Below are 25,043 nucleotides of genomic sequence, written 5' to 3' on the forward strand. Positions count from 1 at the left end.
CCATTGAAGCGGAGTAATTACCGTGAAACCCCGCGGCCCTGAACGCAACATTATTACCCACTCGTGAAACTACAGGCGTCAGCTGCTGGCTTTTCATAAGAAAGTCTGTGTGTGTGTGTGTGTGTGTGTGGTATTGTTATTCACAAATATCCTAATCCAAGGCATACAGAGGGCTAATTCAACCCAATAACTATTATATATTGGTATGAAATCAATATCAAGGTGTGTTGATAATGATTTTAAATATTATTGTTGTATCGTCAAATACAAATATCATGAAACTAACATTAGGTCATCAAGCAGGCATACTGAAAAGTTAAAGAACCTCCAATATTTGACTGACATTTTTTTTGTCTGCAAAACAAAACACTTAGATGTACTAATAGGTCTTGCTTATGTAATTAGATGGAGGCCTATGTTTACTCTCAGTGGGAAAGATTACTTAAACATATTATCTTCATAATAGTTTTGCTTTCTGACAAATAATAATGATTAAAAAATAATAATTAATTGCTATAATGATCCTGATAATTTTCAGCCATATACTGTAATGCCTTGAAGGATAACATAATCTATGTTGAACCACAAGTTCATGACACAACACAATTAAAATGTTTGTGTAAAACCAGTATCACCATGGCCATTGCTGTTGCTCAAGGCAACAAATTCAAACTGCATTACATGGGGACTTCTTTTCGTCAATCGATCTGCTGATGAGCAAACTTTATAAAGCTCTTTTAAAAATTAGGACATCCTTCCAAATCCTTCCAAATACACAAAGGTACAGCCTGTTGTACAGTGTCACCCTTCACACCTCATAGCGTGTGGAGCAGTTTGTGGCATTTACATCGCCAAAAAGCTAAGGCTCTCATGTTCTTCTCTCAATTTCTGAAGTGTTGAGTTAATGTGGAGTAAAAAGTACTGTTTTTTTTAGGTAAAACCTGTTATTATTAGCGTTAAAGAATTAACTCTGCTACACCATACCAGACGAGGAAAGGATATTTAGATATTTATACTTTTATTTCCTCATTAAACCTTATTGCTGAAGCATACAGGAAGTCCTGAAGGCATCATTTTTAGTTTCAGAAGGATTCAGTGTCTGCAATTTCTCCTGAATTATAAGGTAATAAAGTTGTTTTTTTAATAAATCACACCATTGATCTTTGATGATAGTCTTCATACACAATAAATGTCAGTGTGAGACTATTTTCTTATAGTGGCTCATTCTCAATGCAATAAAAAAATTTTTTTTAGGGTTTTTTGTTCACAACACAAGAACTGGTGTGTTGCACAGATATTTTCCTCAGATGATCAAAATTGAATTGTGACAGTCTAAAAAGAGTAAACTGCACAAGGAGGTGCCCAGAATGGAAGACAGGAAAACTTTTCTTTAGTCTGTAAAAATATGTTACATTTTCTCCACAAGAGGGAGACCAAAACCTTCAATTGAAATTGCCTACCTCAGCGCATCATCACAGCAGCCTCCACGGTGGTCTGGAAGTCTGATACTATGAATTAGAGATGTTTTCAATTGGCCTGTATGTGTCTACAGATCTACATCGCTAAATAGTTTTCAGCATGTGAGAAAAGCTAAGACTACTGTGGCCCACTGCCCATTTTTAAATGGCCCGAATTGATGTTAAAAAATAATAATAATTAAAAAAGCTTAAGAATATTTCTACTAAATTGCATGGTCTGTACACTATATGTGTGTGTATATGATGACTAAATTCTGTGAAATTATCTCGGCCATAACCTCTTGCCACAGAAACCAATATTTTTACCATTTCTGCCTGTTGTGTTTGTTACATCTTAATATTAGACTTGCAGATTTACATCTTACATTTACATTTGCATCACTCTATTTTAAGTGGGCGCTTTGGCCCAGAACAGAAACCAATATTTGGCAATATCTGCCTGTTTTAACTTTACTTTTCTCCATATTTACATGATAATATTTACGTGGGCATGCGCTCTATTAGGGTTTAAAAGTAGCCCTAGTGATTTCATTTAAATGACATTTAAGAGCAGCAGATGCAGAAATGTAATACTGTGAGCACACCAATAAATCACTGTAATATCTAACATTGTTGTGTTTGTAGTTTGGCATAGTTATTTTTTGATAGAAAGATAGAAATCCTTCTATCTTTCTGTATTTGGACAATGTCACTTCTCGGATTAATAAACAAGACAAATAAAATGAAAAGAAAATACTAATGGGACATGATCAGAAAATTCCTATAATTAAATTATTTTTGTCAAGGAAATGACACGATCCCCCCTGTTTAAGCTCCAGATGTAACACACATCACAGACAATTATTATAAACGACTGGTTTATCATTAGTGGATTTCATAATTTCATGTGTGAATATGGTCTTTGAAAAAAAATAAAAAAATAAAAAGTAGCACCGTGTAAACGTTTAAGGATACCAGGAGGTCCTTCCTGCCAGTTATCATTGGTCATAAGCCATGTCTCCTCACCGGTTGAAAGTATTATTCCTTTTATCGGTTCTTCCGGTCGTCATTTTGAGAGAGAGAGAGAGGGGGGAGAGAGGGAGAGAGGGAGAGAGAAAGAGGGGTTAGGGGGATAGACAATGTGGATCCCCATTTTCTCTGTGACTCGATTATTTTTTAATCAGCTGTAATTAATCGTGTAACATAGCAAACTCTAAAGCAGAAAACCGTCGCCTGATTGAGGCCGGCTCGGAGGGACGCCTTCCCCATCCCGGCAGACATGTTCGCCGTGAGAAAGAAGAAACCCCCCCCAGCCCACCCGACGGAGATCACCGCCGTTGTGTAAGCTCGTCCTCGGTGGAGCTGTTTGAACAGTGGGACGGAGAGGGAGCCAGAGACTCTTCTCCAGCTCCAGCTGCCATCCTACTCCTGCTCCTCCCCCTCCTCCTCCTCCTTTACCAGAATCACTTCTCTTTCTCATCACATCCAGAGGTAAATAAGCCAGATTCAACAATAACAACCTCTATTCAACACAAATTGCTTAGCCGCCTGAGTGTTTCCGGGTTGTCACACACACCGTGGCAGCCGCTGGGAACCGTTGACGGGATCAGCCAAGGCGATATTCCTGGTTTGTGATGGGGTCTTCGCTTTGTACCCCTGCCTCCCTGGCGTCGGGTCGGGGTTAACGTTGCGCTTCCTAAGGCAAGCCCGAGGTCCACTTTGTGAGCTAGAGATGCACCGACGAAGGCCATAGTAAGTGCGAGGTGAAAATCTAAACCATTACACGACCTGCACGGTAAAAAAAAGAGCGACACAGAGTAGGCTAACTGGGGTTTGATGCACTCCCGGTGATGCTAGCTTGATGTTGGGCAAGTTACAGTACCTTGCCAGTTAGCATAGGTTAGCTAACTACCTCGCCAGTTGTTGCTAGCCGGCTAACCCGAGTTGATTTTAGTCACTTTCACAGACGTCGCTGTGCTGCCAGTCGTTTATAGCAAGTCTTTAAAACGTCAAAAACTGTAATAAATGAATAACAATACAGTCGCATCTGATGTTAAGATAAGCTAACGCTAATGTCGCTGGTATGTGTTTGGACAGCCCCGGAAACCTTAGCTGACATTGTAACAAAAGAAATAATTCGAGATATAATGTTAACTACAATGTTTTCTGAATGGCATTTTGCTTGTAGGATTCAGCTACGACTATTATTATAAAACAAACTCAAGACAAGCCGACTTTGGGATTAGAGATGCATAGAGACAAGACAGAGAGGCAGAATCGTTGTAACTTTTTTTTCAACCCTTTATCATTTACGTTTATTCTGTCACATAGCTAGCTAGGGTTGTCACCACTCGAGTCTCGCAATGCACGACGGACTGCATTGTGTGAGAGAGAATATTGACGATTGAACATGTCTGCAGTAATTGCATGTTCCGAGTTGAGCAGGTTGAAATGAGAGAAAGAAAAGAGATGCACGCACTGAAGCTGAGTATGAATGGAGGACAGGGGGGCAAGATGGTTTGGGCACCGAGCTCATTTAAATCAGTGACTTGTGTAGGCATGCTCAGGCTTGCAGTATTGTGTCGAATACGGTATCGCCGTCGTTACGTCCCCCCCGTACCGAAACCTGAACCAGCCTTTATCCCCAACCTTATCACCGAGGGGGGGCGCTATCATTTTAACGGAAGGGCAAGAACAGACTTCGACATAACACCGGTGTAAACTGCCTACGTCAGATGTGCTGTTATGTTGGCAGTGTAATAATGCACACTCATAAGCTGACGCTTAAAAAAATAATAATCCCCAGAATAAACACACTGTAGTTATATGGAAAACATTTGTCTATTACTTAATATTCATACTCCTAATATGAGCAGTGCTGAATGTAATAGCATCCACACCTTGTTGACAGTGAACAGTCTGTAAAAGTGTGTGATGCCTTTTTTTTTTTGTCTTTGCAGAATTTTGGAGATGTGAGGAATAGGAAGAGATTGGCGATATTAAGCAGCCTGTGCATTGACACGACCTCTTGACCTCATCTTCAGCATGAATGGTGATATGCCTCATGTTCCCATCACTACTCTTGCTGGAATTGCTAGCCTGACAGACCGTAAGTGCAACATCGTCTCTCTTTAATGCTTGTTCGCATGGCCTAAACAGGGACATTCAAACCAAGATGTGACACGTTTAAGGAATATGTGTATGTTAGTGTAACTGGTAATTGTGATGCTTCTCATCACTGGTGATTTCAGGGCAGACAGAAGTGAAGTGGCTTATGTTCCTGAAGATGGGTAGTTGTAGGCTCAAAGAACCCAAATCTGTTTTGATAAAAGAAAAACACGGATAACTGTTAAAACAATGGAAATGTAACAATTTTACATTTCACAAAGATATGATTTTATGCTGAGCTATTGTGTTTGATCACATTAGATGGTACAAAGTGTTGGATAGCTTCATGAACTCAGAGGTCGATGGACTTTTCGTCACTCCTAATGAGGCCTTTTGATGAAAAGATGAAAAGCACGTTTATTATGTTGTTGCAGCATTTTCTTGTCAGTTTGGAATGTATTCTAAGGCCTTCAACATGTTTATTCTAATTGGAAATGTAAACACTAAATTTAAATCCAATAAATGTTTGCCCCACAAAAAATACAAGTAAAACAAATAAAGCTTAAATTGGCATTACCAAAATGTACATTGTCTATAAACTCAGATTGTATCACTGACATTTGGCATCTCTACCAAATAGAGTGGGCCAGTTGCATGTTTTCACATGTTAAATTCTTACATCCACAAATATTTCCATGTACTTATCTCTTTCCAAAACAGTTTCCTTTATTGTAGTTCCCATCCTACTTCCTTTCATTTTCCAGCCAACCTAACTTTTCTCTCCATCGTTCTTCTAGTGTTGAACCAGCTGCCCTTGCCTTCTCCTCTCCCAGCCACCACTGCTAAGAGCCTGCTCTACAATGGAAGGATCTCCGAAGAGGTCAGCAGCCTGCTGGTGTGCCGGGATGAAAATCTGGTGACTCAGCTGGCGCATAGCCTTAACCAGGTCTCCACTGAACACATGTATGTACCCCTCACCCATCTTTCACAACATTTTTCGAGAATTGAAATTTGAGAGAGGAAAGCTTGGCAGTAGCTACCACAGTAGGTTTGTAGCTCTGAAATGTGGTTTGAATTTGGGAAGCAATCATTGTTAAGCAGACTTTGTTGTCAACTGTGTGAGATAGGAATGGATATCTTTAGGATTTTATCGACACTGCTACTCTTATTGATACTCCTTTTCGGTTGGATTCTTTGTTGATACTCTAATCGGTTCTTTTTCATTACTTTATTACTACTTACTACTATTACTATATCTTAAATGTCAATAAAATAAATAATATTCTTGAGAAATGTTTACAAAAGAATGAAGAACACAGACATCAGTCAGTAACAGTCTCATCCTGTCCACCCTCTGCTGATGTGATTCACTGTCTGCAGGTACCACTGGCAGAGGGAGGAGGGATTTATTTGTCTCAGTCAGCAGCTAAGCTAAACATTTGGAATACATAGAGACAGCTTTTGTTTTAGCTTGTTTGTAACAATTCTCTATTAGCCAAGCTAGTGTGCTGTGCATGTGTACACATAGCGGCAGTGGATACAAGACTGCAGACAGAACAGATTCAAATGTTGTTTTTCTACATGTTTATGCTCGCTTGTTGCTCGTTGTGTGTGTGTTTGTGTGTGTGTGTGTGTGTGTGTACTTGGAGAAGCTCAGCACCAACACAGAGAGCAGAGAAGATGCTCACTGCAGCGTGATAATACATTACACCAAAATGTTAGAAAGTACGGAACGTCACATCTTATCAATAATCTGGTCTTCAATAATTTAGCATTGGTGCCCGTTTGATACCAAGTTGCGGTACCCATCCCTTGTGTTAGTGGAAATGCAAGTGTTTTCACTGGTTACTTTAACAGAGAAGTCAAGGCATTGATGGTTCAATTTCAATGATCGTATTACAGTCATTACTTTACCAGAAAGGTCAGCTCATTTTCCGAGTTGTCAGAATCGTGAAGGGTTAGTCTAAACTGCACTGAAAATAATAACTGGTAATTGAGACGGGAAGGAATCAGAGTGTATTTGTCAAAACTGCACTCAGGCCCAGTGAGCAGCCTGCTTGATGACTGTGACCTATACTTTTGTTTGCTTTCCAGAGAGTTGAAGGACAACTTGGGGAATGATGAACCCGAGGGTGACATGCCAATGCTTCTTCAAACTTTGCTGTCCAGGAACCCCAAAATCTTCAGGGACAAAAGTATGCCATCTCAGTACAAGGTTTGGGGTGGTAAGGAGGAGGCATCGGCCTGTTGCAGTTCAGCTCACTGCATGCTCTCTGCCTGGCTGCGCTCTTAGTTTTCACTGCAACCAGTTGCCCACCTGAGCATTTCCTGTGTCAGATGCACTAGTTGTGCCTAGTTTCACTGCATTGCTGGTTCCCAAGCTGGGGACAGAGCTAGTGCTGGAGGAAGAACATCGCGTGAAACTGAAGTTGAATGGATCTTTTTCACAACAGGCCTTTCAAGCTGTAAAACACAAGTGTAACTAATACCATTATTAATCTTGAACTGCATTGCAGTTATTACATGGACTCAGCCATCATTGCTGTTATTAGTTCCGCCTGTATTTTTTCCCGCTATAAGAAGTCAAAGGGAATTTTTCAGCTTCAAAAAGGGAGGGCATGTCCGGAAAAAGGAAGTCGTTCCATTTCACAACCCAGTTGGAGTGGATTATCCAGTGTAACAGAGACATTGTTTTTTGTTGTCGCTTTAGGCCTTCATTAGACAGCACCAGTGGGTAGAAAATAGGAAACGAGGGGAGAGAGATGCAACAGAGGTCCCCCGCTGAACTCCACCCAGGGTCGTTATGGTTCATGCATCTTCAGCTTCACTTAGCTCGACGGGACGGGGCGTCCCACTGTTGAATTATTTTATGTCATTATCCTCCGCAGTGAGCACCAAAATGGAATACTGTTCAGCTTGTATTGGGAAGGAGGAAGAAATCTGGAATCTGAACCAACCCTTTACCCAATACAATATGCATCTTAAAATCAATCCTGACCACACAGCAAATCTATCAATCTCTTAGCCTCTTTTAAAATCTACTGGTACAGAAGTAGAAATTTCAAGTAATTGTTTATAGTTTGTCATCAAAAAGTACAATATTTACAATACTGTGCGAAATGTGTGGCTTTTTAGCCAGCAATAGGAACTTAGTGCTTCTGATCCAGTGAAGATGTGCTCAGTGTATACATAACCTTGCACCTTGGTAAATTCCCCATTGTCCTGCAGCTATAACTTAATCCTTTATCTCCCTGAACTCATTTTTATGGAGATCTATTTTATTTTCAACAAGTACAAAAGATAACGCTTGCAGTACATAAACAGTAGTTTGACCACTGGGAGGTGGGGGCAGAATAGAAATCAGGGGCAGCAGAATAGTGAGAATACCTCTCAATATAATGCTTTCCAGTACAACACCTATCTGATACACTGCTAATGGGGGAAAGGACAGTAAGATTTATAAGATTTTTGCTTATTAGTAGTACCCAGTATTTCTATTGAGTTTGGTTTAGCTGGAGCCCGTTGATACACTGGTGGTTTTGTTCTATTTGACTTGCTAATGTATGTATGTATGTATGTATTTCAAGAAGTGTAGATGTGATCAGATGTATAATCCTATGTAACCGAGTTTACATTCCTAAGGCACATATAGGTGAGTTTTGTTACTGTGGAATTGACGCTTGGCTAAGCCCCATTCCCCGCTGCTACTCCGTCAAGCTGTCAGAGCTCCCATGGAGCCCACACTATCACTAACTGCACTCTCTAAATAAATATTATACATTTTTTGGGAGGACGAAGACGTGATTTCAGAGAGAAGCAGTAGAACAGAAGCTTCTACAATTAAACAATACGCATTTTAAGGATATATCTAGGAATGTGAAACTGATTCAGCAGCGAAAACTGCTTAAAAAGAGAAACCCCACTTGTATGACCTTAATTTTAGATTTTTTTTGTATCCTTATCTCTTAGGTGTAATGCAGCAGCCAATGATGCAACAGTATAAGATGTCTCAGAATCAGGTGCATGGGAGTCCAGGATCAAATTATCAGCCAACCACCGTCACTCAAAGTCCCTCTGGGTAAGGTAGAGCCAGCATATAGTCAGATGATGAAGAGGCAGACGTGTCTGTATTTCTACTAAAACAACGTCTTCCTCCTTCACAGATGCTTTACATCTCCTCAGTCTGGATCAGGTGCTCGCTTTGTACCCCAGCAGAACAGTCCTATACCCAGTCCATATACCCCTCAGAGTCCTGCAGACTACATGCCGTACAACCCACCCAGTTATTCCCAACACCAACAGACACAGCAAGGTGAGTACACATTCAAATCAAGAAAAACGTGTCTAACTTCCTGCCATGCCTCTGCGAGGAACAGCAAATAGCAACGGTTTGATTGAAGTGAATAACATAGAATAATTTTCATTTTGTGTGCATTTGGACTGGTTTAAAACAAGTCAAGGTGGACAATATTCTATGAGTACTGTGTAGTGATAGTGACATGCATTCCATTTGAATTATCAATCTTGATTTATTTGTTAGTTAAGCATTCTGCATTAAACAAGAAGCCTTTTCATGAGAGAGACATTAAAAGCTTCAGCTATGTAAACATCTTCAGTCTTCCCACTATTTTTTGGAGGAAAACAAATATACTTTTTAAAACTTGTATTCACACGTAAGCTGACACTTTGTTCCCGAAGTATGGTAAAACTGTTGTAAAAGAATGTATCTATCTCTCAGGGAGATGGGAGCCCTTTCACAAATAACTTGGATAATAATGTGGATATCTTATTTTGCTCTCTGTTTTAGTTAGAAATATCCATGCCGACAAGGTCTCTGGTCAGCTTTCGAGTACTTCTAATCATAATGCGAGACTTGGCTCAGATGAAGACTACATCAACATGGCTCACAGATTGGGAAATGAGGTAATGCAGAGATATCAAGATATAATAAAGTGGACCGTAGCAGATGTTGGCTGTTTAGAGGGATGATAAATGCTTTGTGTTCCAACAGGAGAACGACCCCTCCATGAGGGCTGCCACGGTTCCAGTTAAATCCCCACAGTCTGTGTGTTCCCCTGCTGGGAGTGAAGAGACTGCAAAAAGTATGCTGCCTCGGGAACAACTCAAAATCAAAAATCTAAATGAATGCACCAATTCTTTGCAAAGACTTATTCTGTGGTAGTTACTTTATCTTGAATTTCTTTTGTGTTATGCAGGGTCCAGGCCTCCCCTTATCATGCAGTCCCCTCCTCCTGATATGCCACCAGGTGCAGGGCCTGACTTTCTCCTTTCCTCTGCTGACCGCAAAAAGAAGCAGAAAGAAAGGAGAAAAGAAGAAAACGAGCTGATGGACAAAAACTCCTCGTATGACATTGTTAGTTCCCCAGCAAAAGAGTCCACCAGGCTGACTATAAAACTATCCCGAGTGAAGTTTTCAGACATGGATCCATCTGAAGAACTTCCTCTCGGGCCACATGTCGACTCAGATCATGAATCTGATTTGACGAATAATAATAATAATCAGTTGTCAAGGACCGCCCAGGATCTGTCACACAAGTTGGGCCCTGAGGAGCAGGCAAACTGTCAGCAGGTTCCTGCTAGGCCAAATGCCAAGGAGACTGGAGTCATCAGTGGGGTTGTGTTTGATGATGCTGAGATAGAAACACTGGCAGAGATTGAGAGAATAGAACGTGAGTCGGCCAGCGAGAGAGAAAGGTGGTCTAAAGAAGTCCAGGATAAAGGTATTTGCCATGTGTCTTTTTTATAAAAAATATGTCATGACCTAGATATGTTTGTATTTGAAGAAGATCTAAGCTACATTTCTCGTTATTGCAGATAAGCCACTAAAGAAACGGAAGCAAGACTCGTATCCTCAGGAATCCGGAGCTGAGTCAAATGACGGGCCTACTTTACAAGGGGGCAACACGGACAACAAGTTGAGACACAAGAAGACGAATGCAGCAAGTAACGGTGCCAGTCGGCCTGCTTTGATGGTCAGTATTGATCTGCAGCAAGCTGGCAGAATGATAGGACATCCTGTAGTGGTCTTGGAAGCCCAGAAGTTGTGTCAGGACCACCTACGGCAACTGAAGTCAAAGGCTGATGGAAAGGTTGATAAAGTTGTTGAAAACCGACCTGGGATCATCAAACAGAATGCTGACAACCCCAAGAAGCCTGTCTCAGACGGACAACCCGAAGCCCCGAAACAGAAGCAGGAAAGTCGACGTGAATCCAAACACAGACATGACGGCAAAACTGTTAGCAGCAAGAGACACTCGGATGACAAACGTCCAGACACACCACGGCAGAAACATGACAAGCATTCAGACTTGCGCCACAAAGAGGAAAAGAACCACAACAGTCATCGATCCCATGCCAGCAACCCTGAGACTCCAAAAACCATGAGCAAGGTGGAGCGTAACGCCAGACATGGAGAAGGCAAAGCCAGGGATAGAGATAGGGATAAGGACAGAGATAGAGACAACGTTGGAGATAAAGATGGGGATATCAACAGAGATAGAGACAAAGTTGGAGACAAAGATAGGGATAAGGACAGCATTAGAGACAAAGTTGGAGACAAAGATAGGGATAAGGACAGCATTAGAGACAAAGTTGGAGACAAAGATAGGGATAAGGACAGCATTAGAGACAAAGTTGGAGACAAAGATAGGGATAAGGACAGCATTAGAGACAAAGTTGGAGATAAAGAAAGGGATAAGGACAGCATTAGAGACAAAGTTGGAGATAAAGAAAGGGATAAGGACAGCGTTAGAGACAAAGTTGGAGACAAAGATAGGGACAAGGACAGCATTAGAGACAAAGTTGGAGACAAAGATAGGGATAAGGACAGCATTAGAGACAAAGTTGGAGACAAAGATAGGGATAAGGACAGCATTAGAGACAAAGTTGGAGACAAAGATAGGGATAAGGACAGCATTAGAGACAAAGTTGGAGATAAAGATAGGGATAAGGACAGAGAGAGAGACAAAGTCGGAGATAAAGATAGGGATAAGGACAGAGAGAGAGACAAAGTTGGAGATAAAGATAGGGATAAGGACAGAGAGAGAGATAAAGTTGGAGATAAAGATAGGGATAAGGACAGAGACAAATTTGGAGAAAGAGAAAAAGACAAAGATAGAGATAAAGCTGGAAATAGAGATAGGGTTAAGGACAAAGAGAAAGTTGGAGATAGGGATAAGGAAAGAGACAAGGATAAAGCTAGAGATGGGGATAAAGATAGAGATAGGGGTAAGGACAGAGATAAAGATAGAGATGGGGACAAAGATAGAGATACGGATAAGGACAGAGATGGTGACAGGGATAGGAAGCACAAGACTTCAAGGGAAAACTGCAACAGACACTCTCCTAACCGGCATACTAAACCTGACAGCCCTAGAGTGAAGCAAGATGAAAGAAAAAAATCCACTGACCTCAATGGTCGACAGAAGACAGAGAATTCCAGCATTCAAAGTGCCCAAAATAAGAAGGACAGGAAAAGTGGGGATGGCAGCATTAGCGGCCAAGCTGGAAACAAACAGCAGTCTTCTGAGACAAAACGTTGTGAGTTCCCCTCATACCTGCTGGGCGGCAACTCAGGAAGTCTGAAGAACTTTGTGATTCCTAAATTAAAACGGGAGGCGAAAGATCTCCAACTTCCAACCAAATTGATAGAGGGCTGGAGCGAACCCCTGGTCAGGCTGGAGAGATTGTCATTGATAAAGAACTTAAACAAAGGTGCAAAGCCCATTGTTGTGCTCAACAAACTCAGTATTGATGAGGTTAAAAGGATTATTAAGGAAAGCAGGAATGCACACAGCTCCAGATCCTTTGACAAATCAGGGAGAGGTACGATTTACTTTGTTTCTTAAATAGGTACGAAAAAGTGTAGGCTGTCGATACGTGCAATGTGACTGTGCTCAGTTTCCGGATTATTTACTTTAAACCACTGTATCAGGAATCATTATCACAGTCATTATGAGTTACTGAAGGTATTTTGTTTTGAAGTCTAGATTATTCTGTGCTGATTGTTCTTGTGCTTACAGAGATGTCAGTTTGTGAGAAGAAGCGAAAGCACAGTATGATCAGTAAGAAATCCAAGTACGCCGAGTCGGACGAAGATGACGAAGATGACGATGGAGATAAATCTGACAATGAGTGTCCGTATTAAAGCTAAAAACTTTTCATATTCGTAGATACACTTCAGAGTCCTGCAAAAGCACTATGCTGTCTCCACTTTTGACAGAATTTTGTTTAACCATGCAGTAATTCTTCAGATTTTCTATTATAATATTACATTTTATTTGTTTATTCAAGCAATAATTGGAGCTTAAAGAACTTCATATTTTCTGACTTATCACCTCTCTGTTATTGTTACAGCTCCAAAGAAAAAGTCCCGGAAAGATCACGACAAGACATGGAAGCAGGAAGAGAAGAAGGCTTCTGGACACCACAAAGGAAGTGGAGGTCCAAATGCTGCTCGGGGGTCCAGCAGCCGTCACCGTGAATTGAGCCCAAGTGATTCAGAAGAAAACTGTCCACCACCAAGCCTGCGTGAGGGTGAGTATTTTTTGCGTAGGCTTGCCAGTGGGCATAAGCAACAGAAAAAAAAAATATATATATATATTTTTTTAATCTAACCTATATAAGTTCAGATAATAAACAAAACGTTGTGTTCTTTTTGCTCAGTTGCCAGAAAATTGAAGAAAAAGGAGAAACAGAAAAACAGGATAGCGCATGATTCAAAGCTTTCAACAGAGGGTATTGTTTTCCCACTTTGATTCTTTTATAATATTATTGCATTTTAAAAACTACATATTTTCATTAATCAATTTGTTTATGTTTGTATAACAGAAAAGATGAGTTCCTCCACATTTAAGAGATTCAAGGCCAACATGAACGGCATTCTTGAGAACCTCGAGGATGTGGACCTCACCACCATAGGTAAACATCAAGCACAGCCCAGTATCCAAAGTTCATGACGTTTGTTGGAAATGTTGAGTTGAAAAATGTTAAAAATGGTAACGTTGTGCACTCAAACAGATGATGATGAGATACCTGAAGAGCTCTTGCTCGGAAAGCACCAGTTGAGTGAGCTCAGCAGCGATTCTGTAAAGATCAAAGCTATGTGCATCTTTAACAAGGTAAGTGGAGTATGTTTGTGCAGTCTCACAAGGTTCAACTCAGGTTTCACAGTTGATTCTTAGCTGCTGTAAAGACATCGTCAATCACAATCGCATGAATTCACAGCCGCATCATTGTGAACGTAACCCGTAATTTGTTTGATCCGTAGATGTCGACCTCTAAACTGGTGAAAATGTTGAATATCCTGGAGAAAAACATTCAGGACAGCGTCAAACTTTCCACACTAATGAATCACGTATGTTGCCAGATGTGATTTTCCTTATCTGATTTTCTGTTAAAACCTTTCACCAACGTTAGTCCTATGTTTGTTTTAACTAATTGATTTTAAACTGTGTAGGATAACGAGTCCGTGGATGAGGAGCGGTTGTGGCGTGACCTCATCATGGAGCGGGTGGCTAAGTCTGCTGATGCCAGTTTGGCTGCCCTGAACATCATGACATCTCCACACATGCCCAAGGCTGTTTATATAGAGGATGTGATTGAGAGGGTGTTGCAGTACACCAAGTACCATCTGCAAAACTCGTTGTATCCTCAGTATGACCCGGTCTACAGAAAAGGTCAGCACCATTTTCTTCTGTTCTACAAGAGTTGCCAAAAATCTTTGAGCTCTTTTTATGCACGAAAAGATTTAATATCCATAAGCTGAATAGGCCGCTCTATGGTTGTCCAGTAATCCTTGCCCATATTTGACAAATAGCTCTAATGGGGAGTTAAAAATTGGTATTGGTATTTTGCAAGTGGTTTACTTATCTTTTATTCAACTCTTATTTTCCTTTTATCTTCCTCACCTAAGGTGGCATGCATGCTTCGAAGTCCAAGAGAGCAAAAGGTTCCACCCACAAGCAGAAGGTGGTAGTCATGCTCTACGACAAAGTGTGTGATATTGTTAGCAACATGTCAGAGCTCCTGGAGATCCAGCTGCTAACTGACACCACTATTCTCCAGGTGAGACTCTGACGTCATTTAAAAATTGTCCGTTTCACCTTTGACTCTTGAGGTCTAACACGCCTGCTTTTGTGCCCAACTTTTAGGTGTCCACCATGGGTATTACACCCTTTTTTGTGGAGAATGTCAGTGAGCTGCAGTTATGTGCCATCACGCTGGTGACAGCAGTAAGTCTGCCATGGCATGCAATTTTATTTAATTTCATATTATTTTAGTAGTCAATTTAGCTTTGCATTGTTTTATCTGTTATGCTTTGATTAAGTGTTTTGCATTTTACTTTTCTTGAGGTGTTCTCTCGTTACGAGAAGCACAGGCAGCTCATTCTTGAAGAGATCTTCACCTCCCTGGCTAGACTGCCTACTAGCAAACGCAGCCTCAGGAACTTTAGGTAACTACATCTTACTAAAAAAAATTACATTCATGAAGAAATTGATCGCTGATGTCCTCTGTGTTGTTCAGTAAACCTGATGATGTCTGATACTCCCCCAGACTAAACAGTGATTCGGATGAAGAGCCCTTGTATATCCAGATGGTCACAGCACTGGTTCTTCAGCTCATCCAGTGTGTGGTTCGTCTTCCCTCAGAGAGGGACGCGGAGGATGAACACAATAAAAAGGTAACCGTCAACATTTAACAGATATTTTAATCACATTAATCTGAAAAGATGTTTTTTCTTTAGAAATTGTTTTACATATTAGGGACTTTTTTTTCTAGGTGGATAAAGATGCCTTCATCACAAACTCATACGAAACTGCCATGAGGACAGCTCAGAACTTCCTATCAGTGTTTCTCAAGAAGTGAGTCATTGGCCTGTAGATTGTTAAAGGGGGACTTTTGCATAGATTGCCTTTACACAGTACACCTTCTACTGTGGAACGGGCTGTAATATCACTTGTTTAGGTGTACACACATAACAACAAATTGTATTCTGCGTGCTTCAGGTGTGGCAGTAAGCAGGGAGAGGATGACTACAGGCCACTGTTTGAGAACTTTGTTCATGACCTGCTGTCTACAGTCAACAGGCCGGAGTGGCCTGCAGCTGAACTGCTCCTCAGTTTACTGGGCAGGCTGTTGGTGAGGATCATCAATCACTTCACAGTTATCACCTCCCACCATCTTTCCAGTCGATAGTACAGTTTGTTGTGACACTGCACTTCTTGTGCTCCAGGTGCACCAGTTCAGTAACAAGCAGACGGAAATGGCGCTCAGGGTGGCATCGCTGGACTACCTTGGCACTGTTGCCTCTAGTCTGCGTAAAGATGCTGTCACTAGCAACATGGACCAAAAGGCTATTGACCGAGTCCTCAACGAGGTAGGCTAGATGGTTATGGAGTTATTTTACCAGATGTAAATTAACAGCAGTGTACTCGACTACTCTTTGGATGCTCCTGACCTACTGATCTCCTTACAGACTCAAGGCAATGATGAAGTCCAGAAACTCCAGAAGGCCTTGCTAGACTTCCTAAATGAGAAACTTGAGACAGATCCATCTCTAGTGGTGAGCATTTTTATATTTCAATCTGTGTATTTACTGAAATCATGATGGTCACATTAATGATTATCTATAGCCTCAATGCTCAGTGTACATGCAGTAATAATAACATCAACAATGGTAAAACAGGGTTCCTTAGTGTCAAAGCAGTATTATACTCTTTATCATGCCTTGTAATGTTGTGTTTTTATTACATATGTATGCATTTGTTTCATGTAGTTTGCCAGGAAGTTTTATATTGCCCAGTGGTTCAGGGACACTACAGTTGAGGCAGAAAAGGCGATGAAGTCTCAGAACGACGACGAGGACTTGAAAGGGCGATATTATTCCGAGGATGTCGACACGACTGAAGAGATTGTACAGAAAGCCGAGACACGGAAAAAATTCCTCCGCAAGATCATGAAGACATCAACACCAGATCTCAGTTCTGTGAGGTAAATACTGAACCCTGGAGGTCTGTACTAATATGTTACACTGTTTGACTTGTTCACCGATCCTGGTTTCCAACGGTCCTCTTGATTTGTCTTTCAGCATTAACTCTGACACAGTAGACTATGTGGACTCATGTCTGATCGTCAGATATCTGGCCTCCATGAGGCCATTTGCACAGAGTTTTGATATTTATTTATCACAGGTAAGATGATTCATTTCAAATTAATGTCAAAGATTATATTGTGTTGGCTGTCTTTAACTTTTTGTTCTTGTCTAGATTCTGAGAGTGCTGGGTGAGAGTGCGATTGCAGTCAGAACTAAAGCCATGAAGTGTCTGTCTGAAGTAGTGGCTGTGGATCCAAGTATTCTGGCACGGGTAAGTCATCCCTAACAGGACATTCTGTGTTACGGTGGTATTACCAGTTATTTTACCAGTTTACCACAGTCACACTAACAGTTCAACATTCAGTTATGTATATCTGCGCCAGCCTAATCTCCCCTATTTGCTTTGCAGTTGGATATGCAGCGTGGGGTTCACTGTCGCCTCATGGACAACTCCACCAGTGTGCGAGAGGCAGCCGTGGAGCTCCTTGGCCGTTTTGTGCTCAGTCGACCGCAGCTCATTGAGCAGTACTATGACATGCTCATTGAAAGGATATTGGTAATTTCTTAAGCTTCCCTCTTGATCTTTTTCAACACCTCACCGTGAGATTCTGTCATACAGAAATGTTATGTTATTTTCTCAGGTGGTAAAGTTTGAATATATTTGGTTACATCACTTAGGGGTTTGTGTAATAGGCAACATCTATCATAAAACAGTCTCAAGTGGAAACTCCTGTTACAAACTCGGACCAAAAACTTAATTCAAAGTGCAAAAGGGTTTCAGTAATCTTTTCCCACACTGCCACCTAAAGAGCAAATGATGAACTGCAGCCATTTAGCAGCCGAAAGTCCCATTGTCTATATTGAGATGTTCTCATATAATTTTTTGTCTTTCCACAGGACACGGGTATAAGTGTAAGGAAGAGGGTCATTAAGATCTTGAGGGATATTTGCTTGGAGCAGCCAGACTTCCACAAGATCACTGAGATGTGTGTCAAGATGATACGAAGGGTCAACGATGAAGAGGGGATCAAGGTTTGTGTTTATAATTATGTGAATGCTGCTTAATAGTGGCTGTTTTTTAGTTATAAATATACAGCTTATACACATAAATATATCTTCCTGTGCAGAAACTGGTGAATGAGACATTCCAGAAGATCTGGTTCACTCCCACACCCAGTCATGACAAAAACGCCATGACTCGGAAGATCCTGAACATCACAGACGTGGTGCGTACTACCTAGGCTCGTGACAAAAATGTTGGCGCCATCATTCCAATTAAAAACATTTTGCTGTTTGACACTGTCTGACTCACGTCATGTTTCGATTTCATCCCAGGTTTCGGCATGTAAAGATTCCGGCTATGACTGGTTTGAACAGCTTCTCCAAAATGTGAGTTGTTTAACTTGTGTGGTTCTTTGATATCTCAACATCAGATTGTGTATTTTTATCATTAGCTGGTGAGTGCAAATTTTGTCAGGCATCTTACATAACCTCTCCATGACATCTGTTTAGCTTTTGAAGTCAGAAGAGCAAGCTTCGTATAAACCTGCCAAGAAGGCTTGTGTTCAGTTGGTGGACAATCTGATGGAACACATAGTGAAATACGAGGACTCGCTTGCAGGTAAATACAAATAAATGTCAATTGCTTACAAAATTCTTATTGCCATCTCATTGTGACAAATGGTTTCTGTGTTTGCATTTCAGACTGTGAGGACAAAGGGGTCAACTCAGGTCGGCTGGTATCATGCATCACCACTCTCTACCTGTTCAGCAAGATCAGAGCACAGTTAATGGTCAAGCATGCCATGACTATGCAGCCCTACTTGACTACCAAGTGCAATGTAAGTACAACATGATTTTTGTTCAATATTAGTCTTTTTATTTTTTAAATGTCTGAAACTATGAGAAATCATTTGTTGAGTCTCACAGGACATAATTTAACAACACCAACTTTTATGTTGTCCTATAGAGCCATCTAGTGGCAGCTGAAATGAACACAGGGTCCATCACAATAAGCTGTATTTGCTTGCATTTAAGTGCCTACTTGTTTGACATTTTAAGACAGAGCTCACTGGGACACGCATGATTTATAAGGACACCCCATCACTCATGCCAATACCAATACTGTACATGGAAATCTGTATTGATATTTCAGACTCAGAATGACTTTATGGTGATATGCAACGTGGCAAAGATCTTGGAGCTGGCCGTGCCTCTGATGGAGGAACCAAGTGAGACTTTCCTCAATACCCTTGAAGAAGACCTGATGAAGCTCATCATCAAATATGGCATGACGGTCAGTGTAGAGCTGTCACAGCTCATAGCTCTTTAAAAAACAAACAACTCGAATGTGGAACTGCTGCTCTGAGCATACAGATCTCACTTGAATATGATGTCATTTGTCGTGTTTGCTTCTCAGGTTGTACAGCACTGTGTAAGCTGTCTTGGTGCCGTTGTCAACAAAGTCACACACAACTACAAGTTTGTCTGGGCTTGTTTCAATCGCTACTATGGTAAGGCTTTTACACCATACATTCATGTATACCTTCTTGTACCAGAATTCTTATATACCTTGAAATGCAAAAGGCTGGAAAAGCTATGAAAATACACCAACATTTTAGAAACGGGTACATACTTTTCACCTTTTTATTCACCTTCAAATTAAAGGTTTGATCATGCAAATAACTAAGAGCATTGAGCACACACCAAAAAGTGTTTTATTGTCCAGATTATTTGTTAGTGAGTGTGAATGAGAAGAACAAGTTTCACTGCCTATATGTATCATTCTATAGGAGCTCTGGCAAAACTGAAGACACAGCACCAAGAGGACGCCAACAGTTCCACTCTGGCTGCTAACAAACCCACTCTCCTGCGCGCGTTGTTCACGGTTGGGGCTCTCTGTCGGCACTTTGATTTTGACCAAGAGGAATTCAAGGGCGCGAACAAGGTAAACACCAGCGATCTGTTCGGACTATGTGTACAGAATGACTGTTGAACCTGTTTTGTTGACTGACCTCTTTCTTTTAGATTGTCATCAAGGACAAAGTGTTGGAGCTTCTGTTGTACTTCACCACTCATGAAGATGAAGAGGTCCAGATCAAGGCCATCACGGGTTTAGGTATACTGCACCTCCTCTCAGACTAACAGAAGATTTGAACACTGTATTTATACTGTATTTCTTGTTTTTAGAGTTAGGGTTAGGTTTCCTCTAAATTAATTATATTTCAACCATTTCTGTTGTTTCAGGCTTCCAGTTCATCATGCATCCAGAGCTCATGTTTGTGCAGGATGTGAAGGTTCTCTATAACAATACCCTGTCAGATGAAAGCAGTTTGGTCAGCCTGAAGATCCAGGTGCTAAAAAACCTGCAGACATACCTGCAAGAAGAGGACTCTCGAATGCAGGAGGCCGATCGTGAATGTGAGTTTAACAAATGTGTCTCATGTGTTGTTGTTACTCCGCTCATGTAGAACATCTACTAATAAAGCTGATGCTTTGTGTTTATTCAGGGAAGAAGCAATCCACGCAGGAGGATCTGAAAGAAATGGGGGATATCTCATCAGGCATGAGCAGCTCCATCATGCAGATTTACCTGAAGCAGGTGCTGGAGTCCTTCTTCAACTCACAGTCAACTGTTAGGCACTTTGCCCTGAGTGTCATTACGCTGACTCTCAGCCAGGGCCTCATCCATCCTGTACAGGTATGTTCATAGTCTCACACATGCATGCTCACCCAAGATAAACAGTGATTATGGGTTCTTTTTCTGTTCACACTATAGTTCATACGATCATTTCTTTCCCCTTCAACAGTTGCACAGACGCTTTCACACAGAGCACTGTGCTTTTTCTCATTCCTTCCCTCTGAAACATCTATTTTAAATGAATATGAAAAAATAACCTTCAAACAACTGTATGTATTCAGGTTTCTGGCCAAAAACCCTCTTTGCCCAGTACCATTTGTTACTTATGAGCTTGAACGCGTCATACTGTAACTCAATGCAACCTCTGTGAATGTCATTAGCTGTTAGTTCCGTTATTTAGTCAAGCAAAACTTTGATCCCCACCAGCAGCTCCTGACGATTTTCACTCAGATTTGCTGTTCACAATGTGGATTGTGGATTTCTATAGTTATAATTTAATATTTATTATAATAGATAACATTCTCTGTTGTCTTGAATGCATCATGAGGTGTTCACAGATTTGGAACAATTGTTTTTTTTTTAGTGTGTACCCTACTTGATTGCCATGGGAACAGACCCTGAGCCAACCATGAAGAACAAGGCTGATCAACAGCTGGCGGAGATTGACAAGAAATATTCAGGCTTCATCCATGTAAGTGGCTTGCTGTTTTATCATCACCAGACCAGGTATGAAAGTGCATATGAGATAGTTTGCATTAAAAGTATCTGTGGGCAGGGGTGCGTATATTTTATTATTGCTGTAGAATATAAAACTTCACTGAATGCTGTGAGGCATTAACTTGGCTTACACTTATATTTGAATGTTATAAGGAAGCATAAAAGGTACACAAAACATGTATTTCTTTACTTTTATTTGTTATAAAAAATACATAATGTACCGTAGTTCAACTTTTGATCCTAGACTTGAGGTCTGATTAAAAAATAAAATACAGGCTTCATAAAAATCAACCATCATCCTTTTATCTACATACATGCTGAGTTGTATCTCCATGACTCCACAGATGAAGGCCGTCGCAGGGTTGAAGATGTCCTATCAGGTCCAACAGGCCATTAACGGACCAAAAGGTGCAGCGATTCGAGGTTTTCGTCACGACGACACCGACTCTGCTCTCTGCTCTCATCTCTTCACTCTGGTCAGAGGGAACCGACAACACCGACGGGCTTTCCTCATTTCCCTTCTCAGCCTGTTTGATGACAGCTCAGTAGGTTCCCTTTTTCTGCTTCTCTTTGTGATTTGTAGGCATGTGTGTCTTCAACCAGCCGCTATCCAAGCATCACAGCTGGCCACAAACAGTTAATCTAAGTAGTGACGTTTTACACTTTGTCCCCTGCAGAAAACAGAGGTGAACATGCTGTTGTTCATAGCAGACAACTTGGCCTGCTTCCCCTTCCAGAGCCAGGAGGAGCCTCTTTTCATCATGCACCATATAGAAATCACTCTGTCTGTCTCTGGTAGCAACCTGCTCCAGTCTTTCAAGGAGGTGGGAAGTTTTTTTATTTTTGTTTTGTATCATGCTCTTAGTTGTTTTTGTTTATTATGAGGTGTAAATCAAATATGCCCACTCCAGTGATTTTTGAGTTTGAGTGATTTTGTTCTCTGTGCAGTCTCTACAGAAAGGGCCGGTACTGCAGGAAAAGAAGACCAAGACAAAGAAGCAGAAGAAGAAGAAAAAAAAGAAGAAGCCTCAGAGGAGAAAATACGGCTCTGATGATGAGGATGAGGATGATAAAGACCATGACGACGATGATGATGAAGAGGATGATGAGCAGAGCAGTAGCACATCCAGCAGCAGTGATGAGGATGAGGAGGTGGTCCAGAGGCAGAATAAATCTGTGCATTCGGATTCTGATGGTGACATGGAAGATGAGGATGCAGTGATGGGCCGTCTGCCTGACAACCCCAGCCCCCTGCTGGACTTCGCCAGTGCTTCGCAGGGCATTCTACTGCTGCTTATGCTGAAACAACATCTGAAGAATCTGTATGGCTTCTCAGACAGGTAGGCTCGAATACAAAATTCTTCCACCAACTGTTAGCAATGCAGCTGTTTACACAAAGTTGTTTATGACTGAACTTTTTGTTTGCAGCAAAATCCAGAAATATTCCCCGACGGAGTCTGCCAAAGTGTACGAGAAGGCAGTGAACAGGAAACCTAAGGTGCACTTCAACCCTCGTCAGACATTGGATTTCCTGAAGCGGGACCTGGCCAACACAGATCTCAGCTATGAGACCAAGAGGAATATTGTGAAACAGTATTTGGATGTAAGTATTTAGCACTATTTTGAGTTTATGGTAGGGCTGAGCCATATGGAGAAAATCAATATTTCAGACTAAATGCCTTGATATCGATATTGCGGGATATTGTACAGGTGACACTTGGTACTTTCACAAAATATTTAAACAATGATATTTTTTGGTAACTGATCATCAGTTATGTGGATATGATGACTAAGTGGTAAAGGCAAATACAACAGCTAGAACAGTCTGGTAAGAAAATGACATTGCTTTACTGTAATGTAGCCTTTAAAACCAAGAAAAGACACCACTTATGCCATGTGACAATATAATCAAACATCTTACATGATACATATTGATGTAATGATGATATATTGCCAGTTCAGCCCTAGATTATATATGTATTATTGCAGTATCAGGAATATGAGGAATCTGTCTGCTTTTATCTCTTAGTTCAAGGTACTGATGGAGCACTTGGATCGTGACGAAGAGGATGCGGAGGGTGAAGCAAGTGCCAATGCCAGAAACAAAGCCATCACATCACTGCTGAAAGTCCCCAAATCTTCAAACCAGAACCACAATAATATTGACACTGCTCCAGTGGAGACAGATGAGGAGGAGAGCGAGGATGAAGATCCCCCTGTGGTAGGAATTTTATGCCCTTATGCAAACAGCCTAATGGGTTGAATGGATTTTACACAGCTCTGCTAGTATTCCTACTGCAGCTTCCTGTCTAAAAATGCTTCTTCTATCCACAGCAGAAACCAAGGAAAGGCAAGGAGCTCACAGAGGATACAGGTCACATGAATGAGAGAGTGAAGGCCATGGACATCATTGCCATCTGCTGTCCCAAGTACAAAGACAGACCACAGATTGCCAGGGTCGTCCAGAGAATCAAAACTGGCTACAGTATACACTGGATGACCGGATCTTACTCGGGGCCCTGGGTTGAGGTAAAGAAACGGGACGGTCGCAAAAAGGTGCCTTGGGTTGACACCATCAAGGAGTCAGACATAATTTATAAGAAAATAGCTTTGACGAGCGGACACAAGCTGACAAACAAAGTGGCACAGACGTTACGGGCGCTATATGCTGCCAAGGACGGGGACTAAGAGTTTAATTAACTGAAACCTCACAGCCCAAAATCTATGTGGAGCCAATATGTTACAGAGAGGAAACGAAACCTCCTTAGATTTAAGGACCTATGGAGGGAAAGTATTGAGACCACTGATCTGTTTGAGTACAGACATGTTTAAGTTTAACACAAGAAAAACACAAGAAGGAAATGTTTTGGAAAACATTGTGTGGGAGTTCCTTCGCTGTTGTGCAGCAACTTCGTTGTTTGATTTTTACTCCCACTGTATCATAGTTTAACTAAACACATGTTTATATCTGAACATAATTCTGTAAAAAAATAAACTGAATGTTGGAAGTGAGTGTATTGATGATGTTCTTAATAAAGTGTTTTTGGAGTTTAAACTAGCACCAGATGGATTTATTCACTTGATCTGAGCTCCAACAACTTTCTCTTTTTTTTTCTCCTGCTTTTGACCTTTTGTTGTTTACCCGCCCTGTTTCATGGAGTATCTTTGATACAATTTATTTATGTTAAGAGCAGTGCAGTGAGCCTATATGCAGGGGAAGTTATATTGTTTTCAATATAGATTTTGATGTTCTAGAACACAGAGCAAGAAAAAAATGACCCCTCGCTCTACTGGTGGAAGAAATACTGCAATAAATTTTTCTTACGTCTTTGTTACTTGTTTGCTCATGTTTTTGGAAGTACTGTGATTCCCTCACCTGTGTGGTAGAGATCAGGGGCACTGAAGAAAACCTTGGAGTTTTTTTTCCCGTTCTGATCGGACAGCTAAAAAGGTCTATCTGCACGACTGAAGAAATAATACTAGTTTCCTAGTCTTACATAAGCCTTGACTTGCTAGGCAAAGTTTGACATACGGATAAACGGATAAACCCTTCTCAGACTTTCCACACAAGGTTGATGTACTGTACAAAATGTATCTGTTCACTTTAAGATTTTATGGATTTTGGTAGAAAAGTTTAGATTTAAATACACACTGTAAGCACTGCATGTTGTGTACTAACTGTCCCTGTTTTAAATTGAGCCAATCAGAATTCATCTAACCAAGAATGCCCTTTTACTATTACCATGACCCTGTGTGTCTTTTTGTTATGACCGGTGGTTGAGTCACATGCTTCTGAAGTACAGAAATGCATAGTATCAAAAAGATATAAAGGGAACTCAAAACATGCACATTTACAGTACAAAAAATACCACAGGTCTTACATATATGTCTTGTTAACAAAATTATATTTTTCTGCTTTTGCTGCTGAAATAATAAAACCAACTTGCAATATTTTTATGAACTGAAAAGAAGAAATTCTGTTGGATAATGTAATAATTAAAACACA

The 25,043-nt window shown here is 40.9% G+C and overlaps 1 protein-coding gene across 2 annotated transcripts; it reads left to right on the top strand.

The window, feature by feature from the left end:
• Positions 1–2,797: 2,797 nt before the first annotated feature.
• Positions 2,798–24,372, top strand: LOC311029653 (nipped-B-like protein B). 2 transcript variants are annotated; one of them, XM_084034905.1, is made up of 47 exons: positions 2,798–2,948; positions 4,418–4,566; positions 5,363–5,528; positions 6,660–6,760; positions 8,535–8,643; positions 8,729–8,877; positions 9,373–9,488; positions 9,577–9,667; positions 9,782–10,306; positions 10,401–12,410; positions 12,608–12,721; positions 12,942–13,121; positions 13,251–13,322; positions 13,416–13,505; positions 13,605–13,705; positions 13,855–13,941; positions 14,044–14,263; positions 14,500–14,651; positions 14,738–14,818; positions 14,939–15,039; positions 15,141–15,267; positions 15,366–15,448; positions 15,593–15,725; positions 15,820–15,963; positions 16,063–16,149; positions 16,363–16,577; positions 16,675–16,777; positions 16,853–16,951; positions 17,090–17,236; positions 17,578–17,712; positions 17,808–17,906; positions 18,016–18,069; positions 18,193–18,301; positions 18,385–18,521; positions 18,836–18,976; positions 19,100–19,193; positions 19,473–19,627; positions 19,708–19,798; positions 19,927–20,100; positions 20,190–20,380; positions 20,904–21,011; positions 21,382–21,582; positions 21,715–21,861; positions 21,986–22,377; positions 22,466–22,640; positions 23,067–23,258; positions 23,372–24,372. In XM_084034905.1, exons 2-47 carry the CDS (start codon positions 4,503–4,505, stop codon positions 23,723–23,725), a joined length of 8,616 nt encoding a protein of 2,871 aa, XP_083891031.1. In that variant the 5' UTR covers positions 2,798–2,948; positions 4,418–4,502; the 3' UTR covers positions 23,726–24,372. The 2 variants fall into 2 exon arrangements, with proteins under 2 accessions (XP_083891031.1, XP_083891032.1); XM_084034906.1 differs by lacking the exon at positions 2,798–2,948 and adding an exon at positions 2,962–3,209.
• The last annotated feature ends 671 nt before the right edge of the window (positions 24,373–25,043 follow it).

This window comes from Eutrigla gurnardus, assembly GCF_963514095.1.
Source record: "Eutrigla gurnardus genome assembly, chromosome: 19".
Taxonomy (NCBI): Eukaryota; Metazoa; Chordata; class Actinopteri; order Perciformes; family Triglidae; genus Eutrigla; species Eutrigla gurnardus.

Coding starts and splice junctions, on each gene's coding strand:
- LOC311029653 (XM_084034905.1), top strand. CDS start 4,503: ATGAATGGTGATATGCCTCATGTTCCCATCACTACTCTTGCTGGAATT. Junction 13,122..13,250: donor ACCACCAAGCCTGCGTGAGG/GTGAGTATTTTT, acceptor CTTTTTGCTCAG/TTGCCAGAAAATTGAAGAAA. Junction 18,302..18,384: donor ATACGAGGACTCGCTTGCAG/GTAAATACAAAT, acceptor TTTGCATTTCAG/ACTGTGAGGACAAAGGGGTC.